Source organism: Lucilia sericata, unplaced genomic scaffold, assembly GCF_015586225.1.
Source record: "Lucilia sericata isolate MDLA Ls3-8-SP2 unplaced genomic scaffold, ASM1558622v1 Contig000786F_arrow, whole genome shotgun sequence".
NCBI classification, from domain to species: Eukaryota; Metazoa; Arthropoda; class Insecta; order Diptera; family Calliphoridae; genus Lucilia; species Lucilia sericata.
This window is the reverse complement of record NW_023994779.1, coordinates 142,501-170,000: the sequence shown is the minus strand read 5'-3', so window position 1 is coordinate 170,000 and position 27,500 is coordinate 142,501. Positions and strand designations below refer to the sequence as shown.

Here is a 27,500-nt window from a genome sequence, read left to right as displayed (position 1 = left end):
CCCTTAAAAGATTCTATAAAAAATAATAGAAAAATAAATTATAAATGTTTACAAACAAATATAACAATTACAAACTCACCAATTTCATTGCCAGTTATATAATCAAATTTATACATTTTAAAATCTTCACCACCACACACAAACACATGTTTATCCGGATGCAAACTGGCCGACGAGACATTAGTGGGCACCTTAACTTCTTTAAGTTTCTTCAATGTTTCCACTTCCCAAAAACTAATACTGGAACCATGAGTTATCGTAAGTATATGATTGTCTGCGGAAATCTCTAAACTATTCGGATTGTTGGGGAATGAAAGACGTTGCACCTCATTGCCGGTCAAACGATCCCACAAACGTACGGTCTTATCATCAGCTGCCGTTATAATGCACTTATCATTGCGACAGAATAGTGCTCTTTTAATTGCGCCACCATGACCGCTATACATTTCGGGCTCAGCCTGTGGCTGTTCGAGATTAAAGACACGTACCAATTTCTCATTGCTGCCTGTAACTATATTCTCGGAATTCGTATCAAATGCCACCGATTTAACAATGTGTTTGTGTTGGAAACTATGTAGTTCACCGCCTGTAATGGCATTCCATACTTTTCCCGTAAAATCTGCTGCACCTGAAGCTGCCAAGGTGGCATTTTTATTTAAAGCTACACCCCATACAGCTCCCTTGTGACCCTCAAATGTACCGATCCAATCGCCGGTATCACCCTGCCGTAACATGGGACTGCCATCTAGAAATAAAAAGAGAAACGGCAATTACAAAAAAGAACGTTTATTTTTTAAAAAAAAGCTTTTTAAATTGTATTTTTGTTTCACTTGTTTTTTTTTTTGTAAATTATAGTTTGCGGAAACAACCTTGACTCAATGACTTGCCTCAATGCCAACGACCTGATAGCCCCACCATTTACTCACATAATACATTACAGGCACACAACAGCGACAACAAACAACATCAGCAGGTATCGACTAGCATGATGTCCGTCTCTTTGTCTGTCTGTCTATACTTTTAAAGCATAAAACGAGAATTGCATTGTTTGTTGTAGTGAAAAAAAACTTTTTTAAAATTACATTTCTGTCTGTTCTGCCGATATTTTTAATATTTTTTGTGTATGGAATTTAAATGCAAAATTATGTAGAGCTTAACTCGTATTACCGGTATTATGAATGATTCTACAGGTTTTATTTGAATTATAATTTTATTTAAAGAAATTCCTAAATAAGCTTTAAAGCTTTAATAAAAATTAAGAACTCAAGTTTCCAAATTCTATATAATTCAATATATTAGCCCTATTGTAATCTGGGTTAAGACCATAATCTTTAAGTCTATAGTCTAGTCTATAGTCTAGTCTATAGTCTAGTCTATGGTATAGTCTATAGTCTAGTCTATAGTCTAGTATATAGTCTAGTCTATACTCTAGTATATAGTCTAGTCTATAGTCTAGTCTATAGTTTAGTCTATAGTCTAGTCTATAGTTTAGTCTATAGTCTAGTCTATAGTCTAGTCTATGGTATAGTCTATAGTCTAGTCTATAGTCTAGTATATAGTCTAGTCTATAGTCTAGTATATAGTCTAGACTATAGACTAGACTATAGTTTAGTCTATAGTCTAGTCTATAGTTTAGTCTATAGTCTAGTCTATAGTTTAGTCTATAGTCTAGTCTATAGTTTAGTCTAGTCTATAGTCTAGTCTATAGTCTAGTCTATAGTCTAGTCTATAGTCTAGTCTATAGTCTAGTCTATAGTCTAGTCTATAGTCTAGTCTATAGTCTAGTCTATAGTCTAGTCTATAGTCTAGTCTATAGTCTAGTCTATAGTCTAGTCTATAGTCTAGTCTATAGTCTAGTCTATAGTCTAGTCTATAGTCTAGTCTATAGTCTAGTCTATAGTCTAGTCTATAGTCTAGTCTATAGTCTAGTCTATAGTCTAGTTAGTCTATAGTCTATAGTCTAGTCTATAGTCTAGTCTATAGTCTATTCTATAGTCTAGTCTATAGTCTAGTCTATAGTCTAGTCTATAGTCTAGTCTATAGTCTAGTCTATAGTCTAGTCTATAGTCTAGTCTATAGTCTAGTCTATAGTCTAGTCTATAGTCTAGTCTATAGTCTAGTCTATAGTCTAGTCTATAGTCTAGTCTATAGTCTAGTCTATAGTCTAGTCTATAGTCTAGTCTATAGTCTAGTCTATAGTCTAGTCTATAGTCTAGTCTATAGTCTAGTCTATAGTATAGTCTATAGTCTAGTCTATAGTATAGTCTATAGTCTAGTCTATAGTCTAGTCTATAGTCTAGTCTATAGTCTAGTCTATAGTCTAGTCTATAGTCTAGTCTATAGTCTAGTCTATAGTCTAGTCTATAGTCCAGTCTATAGTCTAGTCTATAGTCTAGTCTATAGTCTAGTCTATAGTCTAGTCTATAGTCTAGTCTATAGTTTAGTTTATAGTCTAGTCTATAGTCTAGTCTATAGTCTAGTCTATAGTCTAGTCTATAGTCTAGTCTATAGTCTTGTCTATAGTCTAGTCTATAGTCTTGTCTATAGTCTAGTCTATAGTCTAGTCTATAGTCTAGTCTATAGTCTAATCTATAGTCTAGTCTATAGTCTAGTCTAGTCTATAGTCTAGTATAGACTAGACTAGACTAGACTATAGACTAGACTAGACTATAGACTAGACTAGACTAGACTATAGACTAGACTATAGAGTCTATAGTCTAGTCTAGTCTATAGTCTAGTATATAGTCTAGTCTAGTCTATAGTCTAGTATAGACTAGACTATAGTCTAGTCTATAGTCTGGTCTATAGTCTAATCTATACTCTAGTCTATAGTCTAGTCTATAGTCTAGTCTATAGTTTAGTCTATAGTCTAGTCTATAGTCTAGTCTATAGTCTAATCTATACTCTAGTCTATAGTCTAGTCTAGTCTATAGTCTAGTCTATAGTCTAGTCTATAGTCTAGTCTATAGTCTAGTATATAGTCTAGTCTATAGTCTAGTCTAGTCTATAGTCTAGTCTATAGTCTAGTCTAGTCTATAGTCTAGTCTATAGTCTAGTATATATAATTCAATATATTAGCCCTATTGTAATCTGGGTTAAGACCATAATCTATAAGTCTATAGTCTAGTCTATAGTCTAGTCTATAGTCTAGTATATAGTCTAGTCTATAGTCTAGTATATAGTCTAGTCTATAGTCTAGTCTATAGTTTAGTCTATAGTCTAGTCTATAGTTTAGTCTATAGTCTAGTCTATAGTTTAGTCTATAGTCTAGTCTATAGTTTAGTCTAGTCTATAGTATAGTCTTGTCTATAGTCTAGTCTATAGTCTAGTCTATAGTCTAGTCTATAGTCTAGTCTATAGTCTAGTCTATAGTCTAGTCTATACTCTAGTCTATAGTTTAGTCTATAGTCTAGTCTATAGTCTAGTCTATAGTCTAGTCTATAGTCTAGTCTATAGTCTAGTCTATAGTCTAGTCTATAGTCTAGTCTATAGTCTAGTCTATAGTCTAGTCTATAGTCTAGTCTATAGTCTAGTCTATAGTCTAGTCTATAGTCTAGTCTATAGTCTAGTCTATAGTCTAGTGACTAGACTCTAGTCTATAGTCTGGTCTATAGTCTAGTCTATAGTCTAGTCTATAGTCTAGTCTATAGTCTAGTCTATAGTCTAGTCTATAGTCTAGTCTATAGTCTAGTCTATAGTCTAGTCTATAGTCTAGTCTATAGTCTAGTCTATAGTCTAGTCTATAGTCTAGTCTATAGTCTAGTCTATAGTCTAGTCTATAGTCTAGTCTATAGTCTAGTCTATAGTCTAGTCTATAGTCTAGTCTATAGTCTAGTCTATAGTCTAGTCTATAGTCTAGTCTATAGTCTAGTCTATAGTCTAGTCTAGTCTATAGTCTAGTCTATAGTCTAGTCTATAGTCTAGTCTATAGTCTAGTCTATAGTCTAGTCTATAGTCTAGTCTATAGTCTAGTCTATAGTCTAGTCTATAGTCTAGTCTATAGTCTAGTCTATAGTCTAGTCTATAGTCTAGTCTATAGTCTAGTCTATAGTCTAGTCTATAGTCTAGTCTATAGTCTAGTCTATAGTCTAGTCTATAGTCTAGTCTATAGTCTAGTCTATAGTCTAGTCTATAGTCTAGTCTATAGTCTAGTCTATAGTCTAGTCTATAGTCTAGTCTATAGTCTAGTCTATAGTCTAGTCTATAGTCTAGTCAATAATCTAATCAATAGTCTAGTCTATATTCTAGTTTATAGTCTAGTCTATAGGCTTGTCTACAGTCAGTCTATAGTCTAGTCTATAGTCTTTCCATAGTCTAGTATATAGTCTAGTCTACAGTCTAGTTTATAGTCTATTGTTCAAACTATAGTCTAGTCTACAGTTCAAACAATAGTCTAGTCCAGGGGTCGGCAAACTACGGCTCGCGAGCCAAATGCGGCTCTTTGGATGTGGAGCTATGGCTCTTTAGTTTCATACGTATTTTTTTATTTTATAAAAAAAATATATACATATATTAAAATCTTTCTGAATAGATTAACGAGCAGTGTTTGTTAAAACTAACAAAACAATTCGCATACGTTTCTACAATATACACAACATTTCAACTTTGTTTAATCCTTCTGCATGTGAGACAACTAACAAATGAAAGTTTAGAGTCGTTTGTGAAACTTTAAACAACAAGTTATGATCCAAACTTTCTAAAGCTATACAAACCTATCTCTCCTATTGAATTTGTTCCATGTACAAGTATTGTAAGAAAATGTTTAATTCTTTAAATTTTTAGTTGAAAAGTTCCCTATAAACGATGGGGTATCATGAGCGCTCCTACGAAGTGCCATTAGATAAAATGTAAAACATGATCATACATTCCGAAATTTTCGTGTTTTTGAATTAAAAAATATTTTTTGGAAATTGAAAATATAGTAATTAAATAATTACTTAATAATGTAGAGAGTTTGGACACAGTTACCCAGGAAAAACTTACATTGAAAAGTCGTGAGTTAAAAAGCTAATAAAACCTCTTTTCACTACTTCTTCATTAGCATTTTAAGTCATTATTTTAACACGGTGATGTCATTGGAGGCAAGTACTTCTACGCACGCTTACTAATAGGAAGTTAAAAAAGTACTTGCAATTTCTCTTACAAAACAGTTGTTGAGTAAGTTGTTTTGTTTTTTAATAATAAAAAGAGCCAGCTAGGATACGAACCAGGGACTTCGATTTTTTAGTCAAATGTTCTACACACTGCATAGCTATTTATTTTATTGCGCATCAAATAATGGTTTTCACATCAAAATTAATTTTGTTTTATTTTTTGTAAAACACAATACTTAAAACGACAAAAAAATGACAATGCCGAAAATAAAGTACTTCTATATCAGATTATAAGAAAGTTATTACTAGAATACTTCTAAGTAATGCAGACGGTAAGTAGTAGTCATTGAAAAGTAAGTGGTTATGGAAGTACAACCCATTACCGAATTTTTGGCTGGGTAAATACTAAAAACTTGTTCTATTTAAAAACTTCAATATTTAAATATTGCGCGTTTTAGAAACGTTTTACAGTGTATTATGGACCGACACATCCTTACAAAATTTGGTAATGAGATCTTGGACCCTACTTGTTTGTGTTGATTTTCATCACTATACTTGTATTTTTCGTCGTTTTCGTGAACACTATATGGGTGGGTAGGGTCAATTCTGAATCCATCCTTATTAAATTTGGTATAGATATATTTGTTCCTATAAACTTGTTTATGACGAATTTCACCACTATGCTGGTATTATTAAGCATGTTATGAGCGTTGAAGTCATTTCCTGAAGAGGAATTTATATGGGGGTATGGTCAACAATGAACTGATCCTTACAAAATTTTGGAGAGAGATTTTCGTTCCTATAATACTTGTTTGTGTCGAATTGCGTCGCTATACTAATATGTATTATTAAATCAGTTATGAATGTTAAAGTTATTTTCCGAAGTAGACCTTTTTAAAGGGGATTTGTCAATTATGTTTTGTTTGTGTTGAATTTTGTCATAATATTGCTATTATTAAGACAGTTATGAACGTTAAAATCAAATTTGGAAGATAGATATTTGTTCTTATAAAACTTGTATATTTTGAATTTCGCTGCTATATTGCTACTGTTAAGTCAATTATGATCGTTAGTCATTTTCTGAAAATGACCTAATATTGGGGTTGGTAAAATATTTATCTCGATTGCCGCCAAAATAATATATTACTTTATACTGTATTAGCTGCGTCATCAATTTTCGTGATTTTTACATTTCCTGATATGTTTCCAAATGCCTTTTAAATGATAACACTGTCGCCCTACTCTAATAAACTTCTATATTTTTATATAACGAGTGCTTAAAAAATGCATTCGAATGACCCATATAAATTCAAAAAGTATTTGTAGTCAAAAATCTATATGTAAGATTCTTTGCAGAATGTCCTGTAGATAATTAATCCAAGTTTATGTTTTTGAAGTGAATTCATAAAGTATTTGTAAAGTTTTAATAAACAACAATTTTGTGGGTCTTTTAAAACATATGTTTTGTAAACTGTAATTTTTGGCTCTTCCGACTCAAAAGTTTGCCGACCCCTGGTCTAGTCGATAGTTCATAATATAGTCTGCTTCATAGTTTAGAATTAGTTCTGTCTGTAGTCTATAATCCAGACGCTAATCTACTCTATAGTATAAAGTGAACTCTTAAAACATCTCTTAATGCCAAAAATAGGTTATTTTAACCAAACAGTTATTTACTATAATAAAAATACATTATCTTAAAAATAACTGTAAACTAAACACGAATACTTGCATAAATAAAAATGATTAAATTAGAAAACTAAAATTGAAAATGAAAGCTGTTTATATGTAAATATACATGACATGATGTTAAGTTTAAATAATGATTTAATAAAATAATTTCATTAAAATTAAAATTGAATTATAAATACATATTCAAGAATACATTTCGTAATATTCTGTGTAATCAAGGTGATCAAGAACAAATGAATGAATGTTTCAAATAAAAAAGCAACAAAACAAACTAAATCATTAACAGAGAAAAAAAGAAAATCTAAAAAATACACAACAAAATGTTTAAAACAAAGAAAGAAAAAAAAACATTTAATAAAAAATATTATAAAATAACAACAAATTATTTTGCTTTCTACTTTAAAACTAAATTTTAAAAATTATTTAGAAAACTATACAAAAATTATTTGTTATTTTAAAGCTCTCACAATAAATGATTAAAAACAACATGAGAAATTTCAAGGTGCTTCCCGTATGTGCAACGAGTTTATCAACGAATCAATAACAAGCAGTCACCAGCAAACATCTCTCACTTAAAGGAAATTAATTACAATAACTGCACAATACTTCAGAAAATTGCAGCAGATCTGCTGCTTTGTAATAAAACGTCAGTACGTTTTACAAACACAATAAAGAAATTAATTAATTTCAAATATTTCTTTTTGTTTTCCTTAAATAATTTTGAAATAAAACAACAAAACTTGTTGTTGAAACCAATCAGGAAAAAAACGTAATGCAGCAAAACAGTAAACAGCAATAAAAATAAGATGTTTTTGCAAAAAAAGTTGTCACAAAAATGTTGTCGGAAATTCTAAAATGAATAAACATCAACATAAAGAGATAATTTTATGAAAGTTAATATAAACAAAATAGTCTGTATGGGTTGAAAATCTATTATAATAGGATTTCAAATGGCCAAAATCTAGCCTATAGTCATGATTATATGATTGAAACTATAGTCTCAACTACAGACAAGTCTATAGACATAATTAAAGTTTAGGCTATAGTTTCGAGCCTATAGGCTCGACTACAGGCTAGTTTATAGTCTAGTCTCGACTATAGTCCAGTATATAATCTAGTCTTTAGCCTCAACTATAGATTAGTCTGTAGTCTAGTCCATTCTAAAGTCTAGTCTATAGTTTAGTCTATAGTCCAGTCTATAGTCTAGTCTATAGGCTCGACTACAGGCTAGTTTATAGTCTAGTCTCGACTATAGTCCAGTATATAATCTAGTCTTTAGCCTCAACTATAGATTAGTCTGTAGTCTAGTCCATTCTATAGTCTATCCTATAGTCTAGTCTATAGTCTAGTCTATAGTCTAGTCTATAGTCTAGTCTATAGTCTAGTCTATAGTCTAGTCTATAGTCTAGTCTATAGTCTAGTCTATAGTCTAGTCTATAGTCTAGTCTATAGTCTAGTCTATAGTCTAGTCTATAGTCTAGTCTATAGTCTAGTCTATAGTCTAGTCTATAGTCTAGTCTATAGTCTAGTCTATAGTCTAGTCTATAGTCTAGTCTATAGTCTAGTCTATAGTCTAGTCTATAGTCTAGTCTATAGTCCAGTCTATAGTCTAGTCTATAGTCTAGTCTATAGTCTAGTCTATAGTCTAGCCTATAGTCTAGTCTAGTCTATAGTCTAGCCTATAGTCTAGTCTATAGTCTAGTCTATAGTCTAGTCTATAGTCTAGTCTATAGTCTAGTCTATAGTCTAGTCTATAGTCTAGTCTATAGTCTAGTCTATAGTCTAGTCTATAGTCTAGTCTATAGTCTAGTCTATAGTCTAGTCTATAGTCTAGTCTATAGTCTAGTCTATAGTCTAGTCTATAGTCTAGTCTATAGTCTAGTCTATAGTCTAGTCTATAGTCTAGTCTATAGTCTAGTCTATAGTCTAGTCTATAGTCTAGTCTATAGTCTGGTCTATAGTCTAGTCTATAGTCTAGTCTATAGTCTAGTCTATAGTCTAGTCTATAGTCTAGTCTATAGTCTAGTCTATAGTCTAGTCTATAGTCTAGTCTATAGTCTAGTCTATAGTCTAGTCTATAGTCTAGTCTATAGTCTAGTCTATAGTCTAGTCTATAGTCTAGTCTATAGTCTAGTCTATAGTCTAGTCTACAGTCTAGTCTATAGTCTATAGTCTAGTCTATAGTCTAGTCTATAGTCTATAGTCTAGTCTATAGTCTAGTCTATAGTCTAGTCTATAGTCTAGTCTATAGTCTAGTCTATAGTCTAGTCTATAGTCTAGTCTATAGTCTAGTCTATAGTCTAGTCTATAGTCTAGTCTATAGTCTAGTCTATAGTCTAGTCTATAGTCTAGTCTATAGTCTAGTCTATAGTCTAGTCTATAGTCTAGTCTATAGTCTAGTCTATAGTCTAGTCTATAGTCTAGTCTATAGTCTAGTCTATAGTCTAGTCTATAGTCTAGTCTATAGTCTAGTCTATAGTCTAGTCTATAGTCTAGTCTATAGTCTAGTCTATAGTCTAGTCTATAGTCTAGTCTATAGTCTAGTCTATAGTCTAGTCTATAGTCTAGTCTATGTCTAGTCTATAGTCTAGTCTATAGTCTAGACTATAGTCTAGTCTATAGTCTAGTCTATAGTCTAGTCTATAGTCTAGTCTATAGTCTAGTCTATAGTCTAGTCTATAGTCTAGTCTATAGCCTAGTCTGATCTATAGTCTAGTCTATAGTCTAGTCTATAGTCTAGTCTATAATCAAGTCTATAGTCTAGTCTATAGTCTAGTCTATAGTCTGGTCTATAGTCTAGTCTATAGTCTAGTCTATAGTCTGGTCTATAGTATAATCTACAGGCTTGTCTATAGTATAGCCTACAGGCTTGTCTATAGTATAGTCTACAGGCTTGTCTATAGTCTAGTCTACAGTCGAGTCTATAGTCCGATCTATAGTCTGGTCTTAAATAATGTTTTCTATTAGATAAAAATATCGAAAGAAGTAATATTAAATTATTTAGAATATTATTATTTAATAACAAAAATTAAAACAATTTTGAAATTTTTTTAAATATATTAGCATGCTATAACATTGATTTTATATTAATAATGACAATATCACTTCCACAAGGTCAGGCACTTAACGTACACCCCTTGAATTTTAGTTTATTACAAAATGCAAAAAAGTGCTATTTCATTTTTGTAGTGGGATAAAAATAAGTTGTACTATTTGTGGAAGTATGCATTCTATTTTTGAAAATCTAATAAAAAAATTAAAGGAAATGTAGAAAAATTAATAGGTAAGTACTAAACTTTTCTTTTAAAAACAGAGATTTTTTCAATTTGTTTAAATACCAATTAGTTTAAAATTAAATTCTTTCATATGTATGAATTTTTGGAACAGGTTCTCTTAAAAGATATAGCAAATCCATACCTTGACCTAAATATATAGACATTTTTTGCAAATAGAAGTTTAGACCATTGTTTATGTTAGCAGCCATCAATCACCATAATTATAAACTACATAAATATTTAATAATAGCAAGAAAACAATTCGTATAGGTATGTACAGAAAATAGAAGAACTTGTTTTTTTTCTTATATTAAACTGATATTTTAGTAAAATACAATTAAATTAATACTTTTCAAAATATCTTGAATGGCACTTTAATAAAAGCAAATTCAATAAAACATGAAGCAGCGCTACACTTTTTTTAATAGAGTCTATGCTGGTCTACTGTCTGGTCTATAGTCTGGTATATAAGCTATAAAAAATAACCAACAAAAATAGTGACTTCCAAAAATATGATTTTTTATACTTTGGGTCCTTAAATACGCTTAAAATTTCGAACTACTTACCTTTACATGCCGATATTAAAAAGTAGCCACTATCACAAACATCACTAAAATCCAAATGCACTACAGGGCGAGTGTGTCCACTGCAGGTTAAGGGAATCTGACGTAGATTTGTGGTCATTTTTGTTTGTTTATTCTAATACTATAGCTAACGCTGATAAATAAATACACAATACACTATATTCGAGTTTTAATTAAAAAATTTATAATGCAAGTTTTTTGTTTGTTTTTTAAATTAAATTTTTTTATAAGAATCTTTTATATCGATCAGTCTTAATGCACTTTTTATTTAATTACTTGTTTTAATGTTGCTTTTAATTATTTTCCAATTATTTAAATAATCCTTGCAAATATTTCTTTAGTTGTCTGGCAAATATGAAAAAATAACCTTTTACTTTTGGTTTGTTGTTGTCTTCTATATAAAAATTTTGTAATTTTTTTTTCTTTCTTCTTTTACTTTTTTAAGTTTTGTTGTTTAATGTTGATGATAATGATGATGTTGTTGTTATTGTTAGTGGTGGTGTGCTTTTTATGTCAGCCGTCGTTGTGTATGTTGTTGTTTTATTTTTAATTTTTCTTTCTCAGCTTTTTTGTGCTCTTTTTTGCAAAAGAAGTTGTTAAATTTTTTCTTGACGTTTGTCCCAAATTGAATTTTTATTAAAAATTTTTTGCACTTTTAATCAAATATACTTGAAAATTTACACTTTTTATTGATGAGAATTATGTAAAAAATTTAAATTATTTTGCATTTGAGTGCGTGTGTATTTGGAAAAAAACAAAAATGAAATGAATTTGTTTTTTTCTACGTTACCGACTTGACGCGTGAACCCGAATAAATGAACAAAGCGAATGACAACTATATGGTGAATTCGGGCATTTTTATTGTTTTTTTCGGTTTCTGTTTTCTTATTGGCTGTGTGGTGGAAAAAAATACACTGTAAAAATTAATATTTCATTAAATTTTTTTTTTTGATTTTTTAAAAAATGCTATGCATAGGAATTTTGAAATTGTCGGCTTTTGGTAGGGTTCTATAGTTGAAACGAAATTCGACTTTTCGACTTTTTTCATTTAGTTAAATGTCGACTTTTCGACTTTTTGCATTTTATGAAAAGTCAATTTTTCGACTTTTTTCATTTAATTAAAAGTCGACTTTTAGACTTTTCGAATATAAGTATTTTATAAATAGTCGACTTTTCGACTTTTTCCGATTTTTCGACTTTTTTTTGACTTTTTCCGACTTTTTTTGACTATTTTCGACTTCTTTCGACTTTTTTTTACTTTTTTCGAGTTTTTCCGACTATTTTAGAGTTTTTGACTTTTTTTCCACTTTTTTAAAATTTTCGACTTTTTTCTACAATTTTCGAGTTTCCGACTTTTTCCGACTTTATTCGACTTTTCGACTTATCGACTTTTTACGACTTATCGACTTTTTTCGACTTTTATTAACAAAGTCGACTCTTCGACTTTTTTCACAGATGATAGTCGAGTTATCGACTTTTTTGGAACAAAATAGTCGACTTCGACTTTTTTCGACAAAAAGTCGATTGTTCGATTCGATTGTTGGAACTTTTTTAGACTTGTTTGTGTAAGTGTATTAAAGTGCTAACAAAAATATCTAATTTTTTCAATAATTTTGTTTTACATATTTGACATATTTAAGTTTTTGCAATTTATAAAGGACGAAAAGTCAAAAAGTTGACTTTTTATAAATTCCAAAAGTAGACTTTTTGTTAAAACTATATATAGAATTTTCCAATTTGTTGGCTTTCTTCCATTTATTTCACTTTTTTCGACTTATATCTACAAAATCAATTATTCAACTTTATTTGTAGAAGATTGTGGACTTTTCAACCTTGTTAAATATTTGTAAATTTTATTAGCTATTTTTAAACTTGTTGTAGAGGCCGGGAGTCATCCTTTTTATTCAATCAAATTTTATTATAATTAAAATAAAATTTCATATTTTTAATTTAAATCATTATTTATGTTTTCAAGAAAACATTCGTTTTCTTCTTAAAAGCAGCGAATTAACAACACTGTCTCTAAGCATGCTTTTTTCGGCTTTTTTGACATTTTGTGTGTTTACATTACAAATTTAAACAAGGTGAAGTTATTGAAACAGCTGATCAGTTCTATTTGTACCTGAAAACTGTCAAATTCTGTATATAAAAAATAATTCTGACTGCACTGATACCGTCAAATCCCTTGCTTAAAAAAAACAGAATTCCCCCTTAACAACACCCTGTCACATTCGCCTCGTCTGTGTGATTTTGATGAAAAAAGGTCTTGTTTATTAAAAAAAATGTGTTTGCGCTAAAAATGTGAAGAAAATAAACGTTTATTAATAAGAAAAGAAATATTTTATTTGTTTTCTATAAAATGATTTACGAAAAACCTCTTAAAGTTTAAGTAAAAGAAGAATAAAACAAAATATTAAAAAAATTATTTTATATTAACAAAAATCAAAGTGTTGTACAATGGAAGAACTAAATTTGGATTTTCTTAAAACACCTCCCAAGCAAGGACATTCTGTGCCAAGGATACAAACTCCATGTAATTATAATGCACTGGATGTAAGATTTAGCAAAAAGAAACCGGCTTCTAGAAAATTTGAAATGGCGCAAACTATAGCCAAAGTAGATGAATTATTGCAGGAAATTGATAAACTTCGCAGTCAAAACAATGGCTTACAGGAAAGACTAAAAGATTTCCAACAGACAGCACAACAAGTCCAGCAGCTGTATAACAAAGAAAAACACGAGCATGCTAAAGCCAAACAAAATTTAGAAAAACTACAAGTGGAATACGATAAAATTGATGAGGATTTAACAAATAAGACTTTGATGAATGAGCAAATGAAGGCACGTTTAGCACAGTACGATGGACGACCCATAAATTTTGATAATCTGGTAGTTAAGTATGTAAGAATGATGAAGAAGCTAGAGGCGGAAGATATATTGAAATATTTACCTGATAAAGATTTAGTCGAAAGACTTAAGGAATACTGTGCCACCATGAAACTAAAAATAGCACCCATTAGTAGTCCCAAAAAAGGCAAAACGAGGAGTAATAAAATTAAAACTCAGGAAATGTTTATACAGTGTGATCTATTAAAATCTGCAGCAGTTTGTTTAAACTGTAGCAATAAACCTAAAATGCAAGATCAAAATATACAATGTTCCACACCACCAGCCATCAAACATGACCAAACTACACAATTTACTTCTTCCGCTAAACAGGAATGTCTAACTTGTAACAACAAACCAAAATTAAAAGATCAAAATACACAATGTTCAACAACAACAACAACAGCAACAAAACGTGATCAGGCTTCTCAGTACATAAGCACCATGATTACTCGACAAACTAATACTGAAAAGATTGTACAAAAACATGTACAAACCATGTTTCCAGAACCACAAAAAATTCCGGCAATTGATGATATATTGAACGTCTATTCCAGATGGTCTAACATAAGATCTGTATCACCTTTGTTGGAATCACCACCTTCACGTATTAAAAAGGATAATAACAAAAAGTCCATAAATACCGGCACTTGCACAATGTTGTGTAATATAAGAAGAAAAATTGATTATCTACCACCCAATCAGGCCAATAATATTAAACAGGAAATTATTACTCCTTCAGCCTCTCCAACGCCAAATACAAATCCCATAACAGCCTCAAATAGATCCCGCATTAGTTCACTTTCAAGTCAGGTTGCTAGCAATCAATATGCTAGCTCTATATTAAATTTATTCAATGCTAATACAAATTCAGCTCTGGGTCAATTATCGTCAAATGCTTTTAATGAACTTTGGCAAATATTTGGTAAAATGCTTTTGAGTTTATTACAAACAAGCAATGCTGGCATTGCAAATACAAATCAAAATTCCGCTTTAAATCAACAACAGTTCCTGGATTGGCTGCTGGATTTATATGTGAATTCTCAGCCGCCAAATACCTCTACAATAGAGACGCAAACGTTGCAGCAAATGGGTAAAATTTTGAGTTTTTTTTTTACAATTATTTGTTTTTTATAACTTTTTTATTTTTAGATAATTCTAATGACTCTAGGCGAAGTCCCATACGTTTTAATGAATCTTCTGTTTTGTCAACAAATGTTGTGAGACCAGAAGCTCAAAAAATCTTAACTGCTAGAACTAATACTGGAGAAGGAGAAAGTGTTGAGCCTTTAAGAGGTGACTCTATAAGAGGTAAGTTCAAAAGATAGGTTGATAGATAGATAGATAGATATAGATAGATAGATAGATAGATAGATAGATAGATAGATAGATAGATATAGATAGATAGATAGATATAGATAGATATCGATAGTAGATATCGCTAGCTAGCTCGCTATAGCTCGACTCGATAGCATCATCGATCTCGATCGCTTCGCTCGCCGCTACGATACTCGCTGATTCTATCTTGCTCTGCTCGCTAGCTCGCTCTCGCTCGCTCGCTCGCTCGCTCGCTCTCTCGCTCGCTCGTCGCGCTCGCTCGCTCGCTCTCGCTCGCTCGCTCGTCTCGCTCGCTCGCTCTCTCGCTCGCTCGCTCTCTCGCTCGCTCGCTCGCTCGCTCGCTGCGCTCGCTCGCTCGCTCGCTCGCTCTCTCGCTCGCTCGCTCGCTCGCTCCTGCTCGCTCGCTGCTGCTCTCGCTCGCTCGCTCGCTCGCTCGCTCGCTCGCTCGCTCGCTCGCCTCGCTCGCTCGCTCGCTCTCGCTCGCCTCGCTCGCTCGCTCGCTCGCTCGCTCGCTCGCTCTCGCTCGCTCCTCGCTCGGTCTCTCGCTCGCTCGCTCGCTCGCTCGCTCGCTCGCTCGCTCGCTCGCTCGCCTCGCTCGCCTCCTCGCTCGCTCGCTCGCTCGCTCGCTCGCTCGCTCGCTCGCTCGCTCGCTCGCTTCGCTGGCTCGCTCGCTCTCTCGCTCGCTCGCTCGCTCGCTCGCTCGCTCGCTCGCTCGCTCGCTCGCTCGCTCGCTCGCTCTCCTCTCGCTCGCTCGCCCTCTTGCCCTCGCTCGCTAGCTCGCTCGCTCGCTCGCTCTCGCTCGCTCGCTCGCTGCCTCGCTCTCTCGCTCGCTCTCGCTCGCTCGCTCGCTCGCTCGCTCGCTCCTCGCTCTCGCTCGCTCGCTCGCTCGCTCGCTCGCTCGCTCGCTCGCTCTCTCGCTCGCTCTCGCTCGCTCGCTCGCTCGCTCGCTCGCTCGCTCGCTCGCTCCTCGCTAGCTCGCTCGCTCCTCGCTCGCTCGCTCGCGCTCGCTCGCTCGCTCGCTCGCTCGCTCCTCGCTCGATCCTCGCTCGCTCGCTCGCTCGCTCGCTCGCTCGCTCGCTCGTCGCTCGCTCTCGCTCGCTCGCTCGCTCGCTCGCTCGCTCGCTCGCTCGCTCGCTCGCTCGCTCGCTCGCTCGCTCGCTCGCTCGCTCCTCTCTCTCGCTCGCTCGCCGCCCGCTCGCTCGCTAGCTCGCTCGCTCGCTCGCTCCTCGCTCCTCGTCGCTCGCTCGCTCGCTCGCTCGCTCGCTGCTCGCTCGCTCGCTCGATCGATCTAGCTTCGCGCGCTCGCTCGTCGATCTAGCTAGATCGCTCGATCGATAGATCTCGACCTCGCTCTCGCTCGCGCTCGCTCGCTCGCTCGCTCGCTCGCTCGCTCGCTCGCTCGCTCGCTCGCTCGCTGCTCGCTCGCTCGCTCGCTCGCTCGCTCTGCTCGCTCGCTCGATCGCTCGCTCGCTCGCTCGCTCGCTGCTCGCTCGCTCGCTCGGCCTCGCTCGCTCGCTCGCTCGCTCGCTCTCTCCTCGCCTCGCTCGCTCGCTCGCTCGCTCGCTCGGTCGCTCGCTCGCTCGCTCGCTCGCTCGCTCTCTCGCTCGCTCGCTCGCTCGCTCGCTCGCTCGCTCGCTCGCTCGCTCGCTCCCTGGCTGGCGGCTGCTAGCTCGCTCGCTCGCTCGCTCGCTCGCTCGCTCGCTGCCTCGCTCGCTCGCTCGCTCGCTCGCTCGCTCGCTCGCTCGCTCGCTCGCTCCTCGCTCGCTCGCTCGCTCGCTCGCTCGCTCGCTGCTCTTCGCTCGCTCGCTCGCTCGCTCGCTGCTCGCTTCGCTCGCTCGCTCGCTCGCTCGCTCGCTCGCTCGCTGCTCTCGCTCCTCTCTCGCTCGCTCGCTCGCTCGCTCGCTCGCTCGCTCGCTCGCTCGCTCGCTCGCTCGCTCGCTCTCTCCTCGCTCGACTGCTCGCTCGCTCGCTCTCTCGCTCGCTCGCTCGCTCCTCGCTCGCTCGCTCGCTCGCTCGCTCGCTCGCTCGCTCGCTGGCTCGCTCGCTCGCTCGTCGCTCGCTCGCTCGCTCGCTCGCTCGCTCGCCGCTCGCTCGCTCGCCGCTCGCTCGCTCGCTCTATAGATTCATTACTCCAAATTTTGTTTCATTAAATTTTTTATTTTATTTTTCAGAAAACTCTCATCATATTCAGCTACAAAGAGCCTCAATTAGCCCAATTCCTACTAGCATTACAACTTCAAGCGTCCTCTTAGAAAACTATTCACAGGATTCCAACTCCATGGACAGAGAAATACAACAAATACACAATGCCTCAAATACAACTGAAGTACACACTCCTTCCAAAAAGTCCAACATAACAGATGAAGAAAACACACTTAAACCGCACAAAAAATCATCAAACAAACCGAAAACTAAACACAAACTATTGGAAGAAATACAAGAGCTTATACCGGAACTTAATTTAAATAAAAAGAAACGTAAGGCTTTAAAAAGATTACTTAAAACTAAAGATCATCGCAAAAAGTCACATGAAACAAGAAAATCTAAACATTCTAAAGCTGACATCAACAAGCAACCTTCTGTTGTGGTATTATCGAATGAAACTATACCAAATGAAAGCGAAGAAACTGCCGTAGATTTTCTAAAAACATTCGCTCTTAAACAAGAGGAAAATATCTCAGAAACTGAGAAAATTTTCTTAGAACAAAGTTCAATTAAAGAGAAAGAAAAAATCCAGGAAGAATTTACTTTTATTAAACCCTCTAGCAGTTTACCACGAACTAAACTAACGACTAGAAATGACAAGGATTCAGAAAGAAAGCGTAAAAAATCTAAAGCTTGCAAAAATATAGCCGACAAGTATCAATTACTATTTGGTGATTCAGATAGTGAAATAGAAGAGCTAGAAATGGAGGAGAACAATGCCAAAACTGTGATAAAAACTAAACTAAATTTAAGTGAAGAGGCTTATAAAGAAGATATTAATATTAATGACAACTTTACAGAATATACCACAAATTGGTCTAATGCTGAAGTGATAAATTCTACAAATTTGTCACAAACTAATGGTTACGAAGAGAGTTATGACTCGAAAGCCTGTAGTGATTATGAATCTTGTCATTTAACTTTAAGACAGACACCAGAGCAACAATTTTCATTGCCTATTTTAAATACTCCAGTTTTCGAAATGTCTCTTGATGGCTGTGAAAATATCCCTGAAAGGTTTACAATACCCGACTTACCAACACCTTTATTAAAAAGACTGGAATGTGAGCATCTGCCCCAAATGGAATTGTTTGCAAATGTTAAAGATTCTATAGAATCAGATGTGCGTTTAAGGGAGATCGAACAGGATTTGCAAATATCTTCAGATGATTACAATTGTAAGGCAGATGTGACTGAAACAAATAATGATAATTTAGTTAATAATGAAATTGAAGTTCCTAACGTCGGGTTAAAACAAACACAAGTCATTGCTACACAAACTTCTACTGAGGAATCTTGCACAAACACTACAAAGTTAAAGGAAACTACTAAGATAGTCTGTGTGGAGAATAGTATTAACTGTTTGCCAAACTTAAGTGATGATACTGCTGCGGAGAATGGTTGTATTGTAGAATCACAACAGCAAGATTTTAATAACTCTGCAATGTATGCCAGTGATTTTGAAAAAGATCTGGAACTATCATCAGACAATGAAAGCCAAAAAGAACTTAGTAACGCTCCTTTGTATTGCAGTAATTTTGAAAAAGATCTGGAATTATCATCAGACAATGAAAGCCAAAGAGATGTTAGCAACGCTCCTATGTATATCAGTGATTTTGAAAAGGATCTAGAACTATCTTCAGACAATGAAAGCCTTATAAATGAAAGTTTTTGTAATGACACAAAAGAAATAAATCAGGAATTAGAACAAGAATTATCAAACCAAAGTTGCAACAAAACATTGGCTGCAACTACTTCAACTGAGTCAGACGATGATGAAAGGATTTCTAATGAAAGTGAAGAAAGTGAAATACCTAAGGAAAGTTTTAACCAAACTTTTGACTCTAATATCTCAACTGATTCGAATGAAAAAAGGATTTCTAAAGAAAAAGAAGAATGTGAATCACCAAGTAAATTTCTAGAACAAACAAAAGGCAAACCAATAGAAGGAGGAGCATATCATCATTTACTGCAGGAAGTAGATAATAACTTTGATGTTAATACAAAATCGGCTCAAGAGGTAATAAATAATGATAGCTGTAACCCCAGTCCAAGTAATTTAGATAAATCCAACTCTATTAAGGAACATTCATTATCTTGCTCGGTCATTACCAAAAATGACTCCACAATAATAGATAAAATAGAATTAACTAAATCGCCAGAAGGAACAGGATATAATCCTTTAAAACTAAGTGCCGTTGAAGAAAACAACCCTAAATTCCTACAGCAAACAGAAAACAACTTGAAGGTTAATAGAACTTTCACTCAGGAGCTAATAGAGGCTGATAGCACAACATCCAGTACAAGTAATTTAGAAAAAACAAACTCAAGAGAGGAAAATTCCTTGTGTTGGTCTGTAATTACCATAAATGATTCAACAGTAAAGGATAACACTTTAAACAAAACAGAATTGCCCAAAACACCAGAAAAGAAGAGCGTTAAGGAAGCTGGGGACAAAGTTAAAAGTTCAGGTTTAACAAAACTTAAACTTTTAGATTTAAATAATTCTATAACTAAAGAAATAGGAGAATCAATGAAGCCCTTTGGAAAAGTTTTAAAAAGTCCGGAATATAAAAGGAACTCTAATAGAACTTTTGAAAAAGATTTAATAAACAATCAAGATCACTTGAAACCCCCGGAAGGAAATTTATCAACTGTACAAAGGAATTCCATAAATTTTGAAAATGAAGTCTCCAAACTAAACAAAGAACTTATTTTAAATACATCTCTGGATACTGAAGATGAAACGGATGAATTAATGATCGATGAAGATCAAAATGACTCGAATTCAAAGGAAACAAACACCGAACTAATGAAATCTAATGAAAATTCGGATGAAACTATAAATTCATCTAATATTTCCACATTATTAAATAGTTCTCTTTATAATGAGGTGCTAACAGAGTCGCTGAATCCTATAGTAGATGATTTACTTAAGAATGATGTAATGGAACCCGACAATAAACCCAAAAGAGGAAGAAAACGTAAAAGTGAATGTTTAGCTGAAGTAATACCTTGCAAGAGATCACAACGTTTAAAGGCCAAACAAATGATATTGGAAGAAAGTTTAAATCTAAGTAAAACTCCTATCAAACTGGGTAAATATACAAAGATAAATAAAAATGTAAATAATGTTCTAAAGGAAGAAGCTAAAACTAAAATTGTAAAAATGAAAAGTGAAACTAGCGAAACGAACTGCAAATTAAAGGAAAATGAAGCTGCTATAGAAATGGGTTTCTTTCGGGAAAGATTAACAGAAGATAATAAAGATATAAAGAAACTGGAAAACCATAAAAGCTTTCTAGAAAACGAAATGGAGCCAACTCTAGAAAAATCCGAGTTAGATGAAAGTAACTCTCTTAATATAACAAAAATGTCCATAGATACTAATGATTTAAGAGATACCGAACAAAAAGCCCTTGAATTAACCTGCCACTACCAACACACTAGTACTACTGCCACAAAAGATACAAATTTTGTTTATTCCGATTCTCCACAATCTCCTCCTCCTCCTCCTCCTTCTACCTTAGAAAGTAACAATGAAACTTCTGTTAACATACCCAGCGAACGTCTTTCACCTTTTAAGCCTCAAACCAACAATCAAACTCTATTCGATGTTCTAATCGATTCCTATAGAAACGACAATCAAAAACATGTCATAGAATCCCTAAGCACCAAAGAAAGTCAACGTCAGAAAAATCTATTAACACAATATCACAAAGAAATCAATGCATTTTGTTATTCAGAAATGGAATTGGATCCTAATTGCACCTCCATACGTTTAATTAACAAACTTTTAAGTATTTCACCCGATTACGGGCTCATACAGAAAACTTTAATAACTATAGCCCAAAATTCGGAAGGTACAAATGTACAGGAAAACGAATTACCCTCGATAATACAAGAAATGCCTCCGCGACATTTGTCCAAATGTTTACAACGTTTATTTGCTTTGCTAAGCCATCTAACAGCAAGGAATGCTCGCTTTTGTCAAGATTTAATTGATAAAATAGAACTGCTGCTCTTTAATTGGAAGCAAATGGAAAATTTATCTTTACAAGCCACCTTGAATTTGACACAACTCTATTTAATGGCCTGTAAAGTTCAGGAATATGTACAAATGCCTAAACATCCAGCTCGCCTCTTTATAGCTAAATGTTTGTATTTTTATTTGCTAAAATCCACCCTTATGATTCATGAAGTACTGATGTGGTATCCTACCGTCTTGCCTCATCGTGAGGATAAAACCTATGATCGTTCGGATGCCTTAATAAGTGTTATACAACAAATTCTAATGAGCACGAAATATGACATGGATAAACCGGATTTACGTGGTAAATCTTTACTCTCTAAGCTGCGCTATGAATATCACTTTGAACCCTTTAAACCCGCCTTAGAAGAAGTCATCAATGTTTTGGTGGAGAAATTAAAAAATTCCAAATTTTATAACATCTCTCTGGCCTTTGGTTTATTGTGTAAGCGTTTAGGTGTTCCTAGGACACAACAGCTTATACTTGGCCAACACTTACTACCGCTGGTAAATGAATACTACAGTTTAGCTTTGAAAAGCACAGAGTATGATAAACGTATTGCCGTATTATTGGAAATTATATCGATGATTGTTAAACCATTTCCCGTGGAAACCGATGCTAAAATCTATTTCAATGAATTTGCTCGTTTTCTTAACGGCTTTGAGCGTCAACTTATTCAGGAGGCTGCCTTGTGTTCCATCTTACGTCTGCAACGTTTCGATCTGGAATATTGTTATAATTTACTGTGTCATTTTCAACCCACCTACGATTTAAATACTCACACTCAGGCTATGTTAAAGACATTTCTACATCGTCGTCCTTTAAACTATTGGAAGAATTTGAAGTCAAAATATCCTAATTAATATATACGTTAAGTTAATTAATAAGTGTTAATAGTAGTTTAACGATTAAATATTTTATTAAGGCAGTTTTATTTAAGTATTTTTGTAAGATAAATAAATAAAAGCAATATTTGCTATTTTAAAGGAAATTGTTGAAATCTCCTTGAATCGAAATTTACTTGTTATTTAACCGGCAAACAACTTGATCCTGCTTTAGAGTAGTGTTATAGATATGGTAATTTTAAGGAACCAGACCACAAGCTGGGCATTCTTTAGGGAAGGCGAGATTTAGGCGGAACCAGTAGGTATTAAGCCTGTTGCTCCATCCCGAACTCAGAACGATTCTGAGATTTCGTGACAAGTTTTCTTCAATCTTTGCTATAGGCTGTTGTGGGCCGTTCAATGATGTATACGAGGATCGATGCTTACGCACATAACTACGTACATACATATATACATGTGACCCTCTTTGTAAATTAAAATCGGAAAAGTCAAAAATGTCGACAAACCAGACTATGGACTAGACTAAAGATTAGATTATTCTCTAGAAAAACTCTAGAATATAGACTAAACTATATAACATTAGGGTTCTATAGTTGAAACAAAAAGTCGACTTTTCTACTTTTTGCATTTAGTTAAAAGTCGACTTTTCGACCTTTCGACTTTTTCCATTTTATGAAAAGTCGATTTTTCGACTTTTCGACCTTTTTCATTTATTTAAAAGTCGACTTTTAGACTTTTCGACTTTTAGTATTTTATAAATGGTCGACTTTTCGACCTTTCGACTTTTTCCGACTTTTCGACTTTTTCCGACTTTTCGACTTTTTCCGACTTTTTCCGACTTTTTTCGACTTTTTTCGACTTTTCGACTTTTTTCGACTTTTTCCGACTTATTTCGACTTTTTCCGACTTTTCGATTTTTTACGACTTTTTGACTATTTTCGACTTATTTCGACTTTTTTTCGACTATTTTTTTACTTTTTTCGAGTTTTTCCGACTATTTTAGAGTTTTTGACCTCTTTTCCACTTTTTTAAAATTTTCGACTATTTTCGACTTTTTTCGACTTTTCGACTTTTTCCGACTTTTCGACTTTTTCCGACTTTTCGACTTTTTCCGACTTTTCGACTTTTTTCGACTTTTCGACTTTTTTCGACTTATCGACTTTTTTCGACTTTTCGACTTTTTTCGACTTTTCGACTTTTTTCGACTTTTATTTACAAAGTCGACTTTTCGACTTTTTTCATAGACGATAGTCGAGTTATCGACTTTTTTGGAACAAAATAGTCGACTTCGACTTTTCGACTTTTTTCGACAAAAAGTCGATTGTTCGATTATTCGAAAGTCGATTTATAGAACATACCATAGAATAGACTATAAACTAGGCTATAAATAGACTAAAGGCTAAACTATAGATTAGAATACAGGCTAGACTATAGACTACTTATAGACGGTATTTTTCGACTAGACTATAGACTATGTTATAAAATAAACTAGACTATAGACTGTTATAAAATAAACTATACTACAGTCTAGACGGTAAACTATAGACTAGACTACAGGCTAAAATATAGACTAAACTATAGGCTAAACAATAAACTGGACTATTGGCCAGACTATAGACATTACTAGACTACTTATAGACTAGATTATAGTATAGACTATAAAAGGGTCTATTTTGTAAAAAAAATATCGAATAATTAAAAAGTAAAAAAACGTTGATATAAGTATGACAGAAAAAGTAGAAAAAAAGTTTAAAAGGCGCAAAATAGTATGAAGATCAAAAATTGCCAAAAAAAAATCTTTATTTTGTTTCAACTATATAGAACTCTACTCATATTTTAAAACACAATTATGTTTTTTTAGAAATATCACACAATTTCTATCACGTGTAAACAATTTCAATGAAATGTTTAACATCAACTCTGATTTTTTTAGTATGGCAATACTGTGCATACAAAAACAAACCGCAGCCAACTTCACTGGGTGTTTAATCATAGTTTTCAAGTAACCGATAACCGTTTGAACAATTTTCTGTTTCTCAAAATGAGTACTTAACAAAAATTCTGGGAACAATTCTTTCATTTATAAATTAACAAGAAACGTGACGACAACATTGAAATTAGTTTTTTGTCAATATTAAGGCAAATAATAAAATTAAACAAAATGGAAATTTTAATTAAAAACCTAAACGTGTGAGCTACATTTTGAATTCGGCGGTGAAATTTGAAAATGCATTGGAAAATTTCTTAGAAATTGGGAAAACCATGTGGAAATTTATAACTTTGAGGTTAGTATTTGTAAAAAAAGGATATTTTTAATGTTTGTTTAAATGATGATTTTACGTACCGCCCCAGTCTGAACGTTAAATGTTGATTGGTTTTTTTTTTAACTGAAATTTCATAAAAATCTATTGAATTTAGACATTTTTGGAAATAAATTAACTAATTTTTATATATTTTATTATGATTTTAGTGTGTAAACTCTGAGGAGATAAACAATCTGGAAAAATGCTGTTTACGATGTAAAGGGAAATGAGTCCTGTTGTTCTAGAATCGTGTAATCATAAGGTAAGCAGAGTTTTACTATGAAACTTTATAATATTTGTTAAAGTGATGATTTTACGTACCGCCCCAGTCTGACATTTCATGTTGATTGGTTTTTTTAACTGAAATTTCATAAAAAAACTACCAGAATTTATAACTTTTTGGAAGCAAATTTACTAATTTTTAACCTTTTTTTATAATTTTAGGAACTCTGAAACAATTTGGAAAAATGCCTGTAAAGTTTGCAAAATATCCGATTGAAAGTGATTTCTCCAAGAATCGTGTAACCATGAGGTAAGCATTGTATTTCAATAAAACTATTCAAAATTGTGTTATTATGATGATATTTATAGTAGACAAGCATATAACAGAACTTTTTATGTTGATTACTTTACGTCTGAAAAAAACGTAAAAAATATTCTGTTTTTATTAACAAAATGTATAGAATTGTAGTTTAACACGTGGTTTTTTTACTTGTATCTTTCAGAGCTACTTGGCAGACATGTTTCAATTCCAAAATTAAATAAAAAATGGTTGCTAAACACGCTGTTTTATTACCACAATGTTTCAAAGATGCCAGATCATGTGTGCATAGCATTAGGTAGGTGGGTATTCATTTTTAAGAAAATTTGAAATTTGTTCTAAATTTATGATATAATTTGATCAAAAATTAAATCATAAATTATTAAGTTTGGCAATGATGATATTAGTTATCCCTGTCATAAAGCAAAGAATCTTGATGATACCGGTTGACTGAAACTAACTTAAATAACAATTTATATTTTTAAATTTTTATGATTGTATTTAAACATTTTATTAATTTTGTTGTAATTTCTTTTAATTGCAGTTTACCCTTTGGTGTGATTGAATGGTATTGCAGTAAAATCTTTGAAACAAGAAATTCCTAATTATATATGTGATATTTTGTGGATTCAAAAAGATTTAATAAAAAACACGTTTTCATTAAAAACATTGTATTTTTGTATTATTATATTTTCTTAGTTCAGTCTGAAATTTTTTACTCTGAATATTAACATTTCGGCACCTTGGGGGGCGAAATGCAATAAGTACAGTCTACCTTATAAAATATCAAATAGGTTTTGTATCCTTGAAAGTTGTCTAAAAAATAATCAGATGAATGATGAAATATTTGTTTTCTGAAAGTTTTAATTTCCGACTTGGATTTTATTCTGATGGTTAATGTATCACTGCACTGTAGCTGATAGTTTGAGATGTTGATGCGCATCATAGGTAGATTTCTGTGATGCATTTGAGGACGTATGACGAATCATGCAGATCAGTGATTCATTTCCTAAAAGGTATTAATTATACTGCATTTAAATCAGAAACTGCCTAATTTTTAATTATTTCAGTGTTTTTTTTTATTTGAAATACCATAACGCTGTTTTTCACCGTTTCGAAACTGTTACTCTACCAATCTCAGATCTGGCTCCATTTTATAAATACAATTTGTGACTAGTAATATAAATCTCCCAAAAAAATGATTCCATTTTTGTTTTTTTTTCTGGCCATTTTATCACTTGACTCAATTTTTTTAATTAAAAAGTAATACATAAGTTTGTGTGCTACTTTTTTTAAACGAATATCAATATTTATACATAAACGCTTGCCGACTGCTGACTGCAGTCGCAATTGTAATTCAACTCTGTTACAGCTCAAAATTCAAATGTCTGTTTCATTCCAGCCCGTTTCTTTACAATTGAAATGTTATAATGTATTTATACTTGCCGGCTCTATTGTGAATGACATCAAAAACTTTTTGCAACAACAATTTGTTTACATTTCTGCTTCCTCGGCTTTAATTTGTAAAAATTCTATTAGAACTTGTGAAAAGTGGTGAAATTTTATTGTGAAAACAAAAGAAAACATGTTTTCCTATAATTTACCTAATGGTGGCTTAAAAACAAAAACCTATAAAACACCTGAAGGACAAATAAAATTTGATCCTCCCGTTTATGAACAACGCTATACAACAGCCGTACGCATTATAGAGGATCCCCACTGGAAGCAGCCATTGAAGAAGGTATTAACATTAAATTTGCTGTTGTTGCAGACAATATCCATGTGTTATTGAATTTTAATATAGATTGTAGATTTTGGTTGTGCTGAACTGCGCCTCCTAACGCTACTACGTCGTATACCCCATGTGGAGCATATTTTAGAGGTAAGTTTACAGTTAAGATGTATAGTTAAATTTAAAATATTCAAACAAGACGGTGATTATAAAACAATCAATTTAGATGTGAATTTCTTTTGTGAAAATCCTATAGAAAAGTGGGAATCCCCAAATTTATTACAATCATCTTCACAAATGTTTTATGAAAATTTTGTCATTTCATTTGTTATACATACATAGAGTTATTGTTGGTCTTGTAACCACAAAAGTATTACAATTTTCTAAGTCTCTTTAATATTGTAAGACGAAATGGACGAACGTACCTTGTCCGTTTTGTCTGTCTGTTAAAACGAAAATTGGTAATAAAGGAAAAAGGCTTAATTGGTATTGATTCAAATACAGAGTAGCCAACTTTTCGCCTACGGAGAGATTTTTCTATCTATCAATCTAACTATCTCTTTATCTATCTATCAACCTGTGTATCTCTCTATCTGTGTATCTATCTATCATTCTAACTATCTATCTATGTATCTATCATTCTAACTAACTAACTATCTATCTATCATTCTAACTAACTAACTAACTAACTAACTAACTAACTAACTAACTAACTAACTAACTAACTAACTAACTAACTAACTAACTAACTAACTAACTAACTAACTAACTAACTAACTAACTAACTAACTAACTAACTAACTAACTAACTAACTAACTAACTAACTAACTAACTAACTAACTAACTAACTAACTAACTAACTAACTAACTAACTAACTAACTAACTAACTAACTAACTAACTAACTACTATCTATCTATCTATCTATCTACCTATCTATCTATCTATCTATCTATCTATCTATCTATCTATCTATCT

General features: G+C 33.7%; 3 protein-coding genes and 2 long non-coding RNA genes across 6 annotated transcripts in view; 3 read left to right on the top strand and 2 right to left on the bottom strand.

Annotated features, from left to right (window-relative positions):
• The window catches only part of LOC119608086 (serine-threonine kinase receptor-associated protein), an 11,936-nt gene extending 471 nt beyond the window's left edge, over positions 1–11,465 (bottom strand). The window contains exons 1-3 of the mRNA XM_037962349.1: positions 10,624–11,465; positions 80–745; positions 1–13 (exon numbers count right to left, since the gene is read on the bottom strand). The exon at positions 1–13 is cut by the window's left edge and continues 471 nt beyond it. Of these exons, the coding sequence (XP_037818277.1) occupies positions 1–13; positions 80–745; positions 10,624–10,741 (797 nt within the window). The 5' untranslated portion in view covers positions 10,742–11,465. The remainder of the gene's footprint in view (positions 14–79; positions 746–10,623) is intronic.
• Positions 11,466–12,868: 1,403 nt separating this feature from the next.
• LOC119608081 (little elongation complex subunit 1) lies at positions 12,869–22,111 on the top strand. Its single transcript, XM_037962343.1, has 3 exons — positions 12,869–14,620; positions 14,680–14,838; positions 17,037–22,111. The coding sequence occupies exons 1-3, from the start codon at positions 13,099–13,101 to the stop codon at positions 21,962–21,964; spliced, it is 6,609 nt and encodes a 2,202-aa protein (XP_037818271.1). The 5' UTR covers positions 12,869–13,098; the 3' UTR covers positions 21,965–22,111.
• Positions 22,112–23,956: 1,845 nt separating this feature from the next.
• LOC119608075 lies at positions 23,957–25,457 on the top strand. 2 transcript variants are annotated; one of them, XR_005231787.1, is made up of 5 exons: positions 23,957–24,231; positions 24,417–24,511; positions 24,694–24,781; positions 24,975–25,088; positions 25,335–25,457. It is a non-coding gene; the product is annotated as an uncharacterized LOC119608075 (long non-coding RNA). The 2 variants fall into 2 exon arrangements; XR_005231788.1 differs by having other exon boundaries at positions 24,975–25,092.
• LOC119608076 lies at positions 25,451–26,191 on the bottom strand. Its single transcript, XR_005231789.1, has 2 exons — positions 25,883–26,191; positions 25,451–25,818 (listed from the first exon to the last, which is right to left on the bottom strand). It is a non-coding gene; the product is annotated as an uncharacterized LOC119608076 (long non-coding RNA).
• A 38-nt stretch (positions 26,192–26,229) lies between these two features.
• Positions 26,230–27,500, top strand: part of LOC119608074 (small RNA 2'-O-methyltransferase) — a 13,276-nt gene continuing 12,005 nt past the window's right edge. Inside the window, 2 exon segments of the mRNA XM_037962336.1 lie at positions 26,230–26,531; positions 26,595–26,672. Coding sequence (XP_037818264.1) covers positions 26,376–26,531; positions 26,595–26,672 — 234 coding nt within the window. The 5' untranslated portion in view covers positions 26,230–26,375.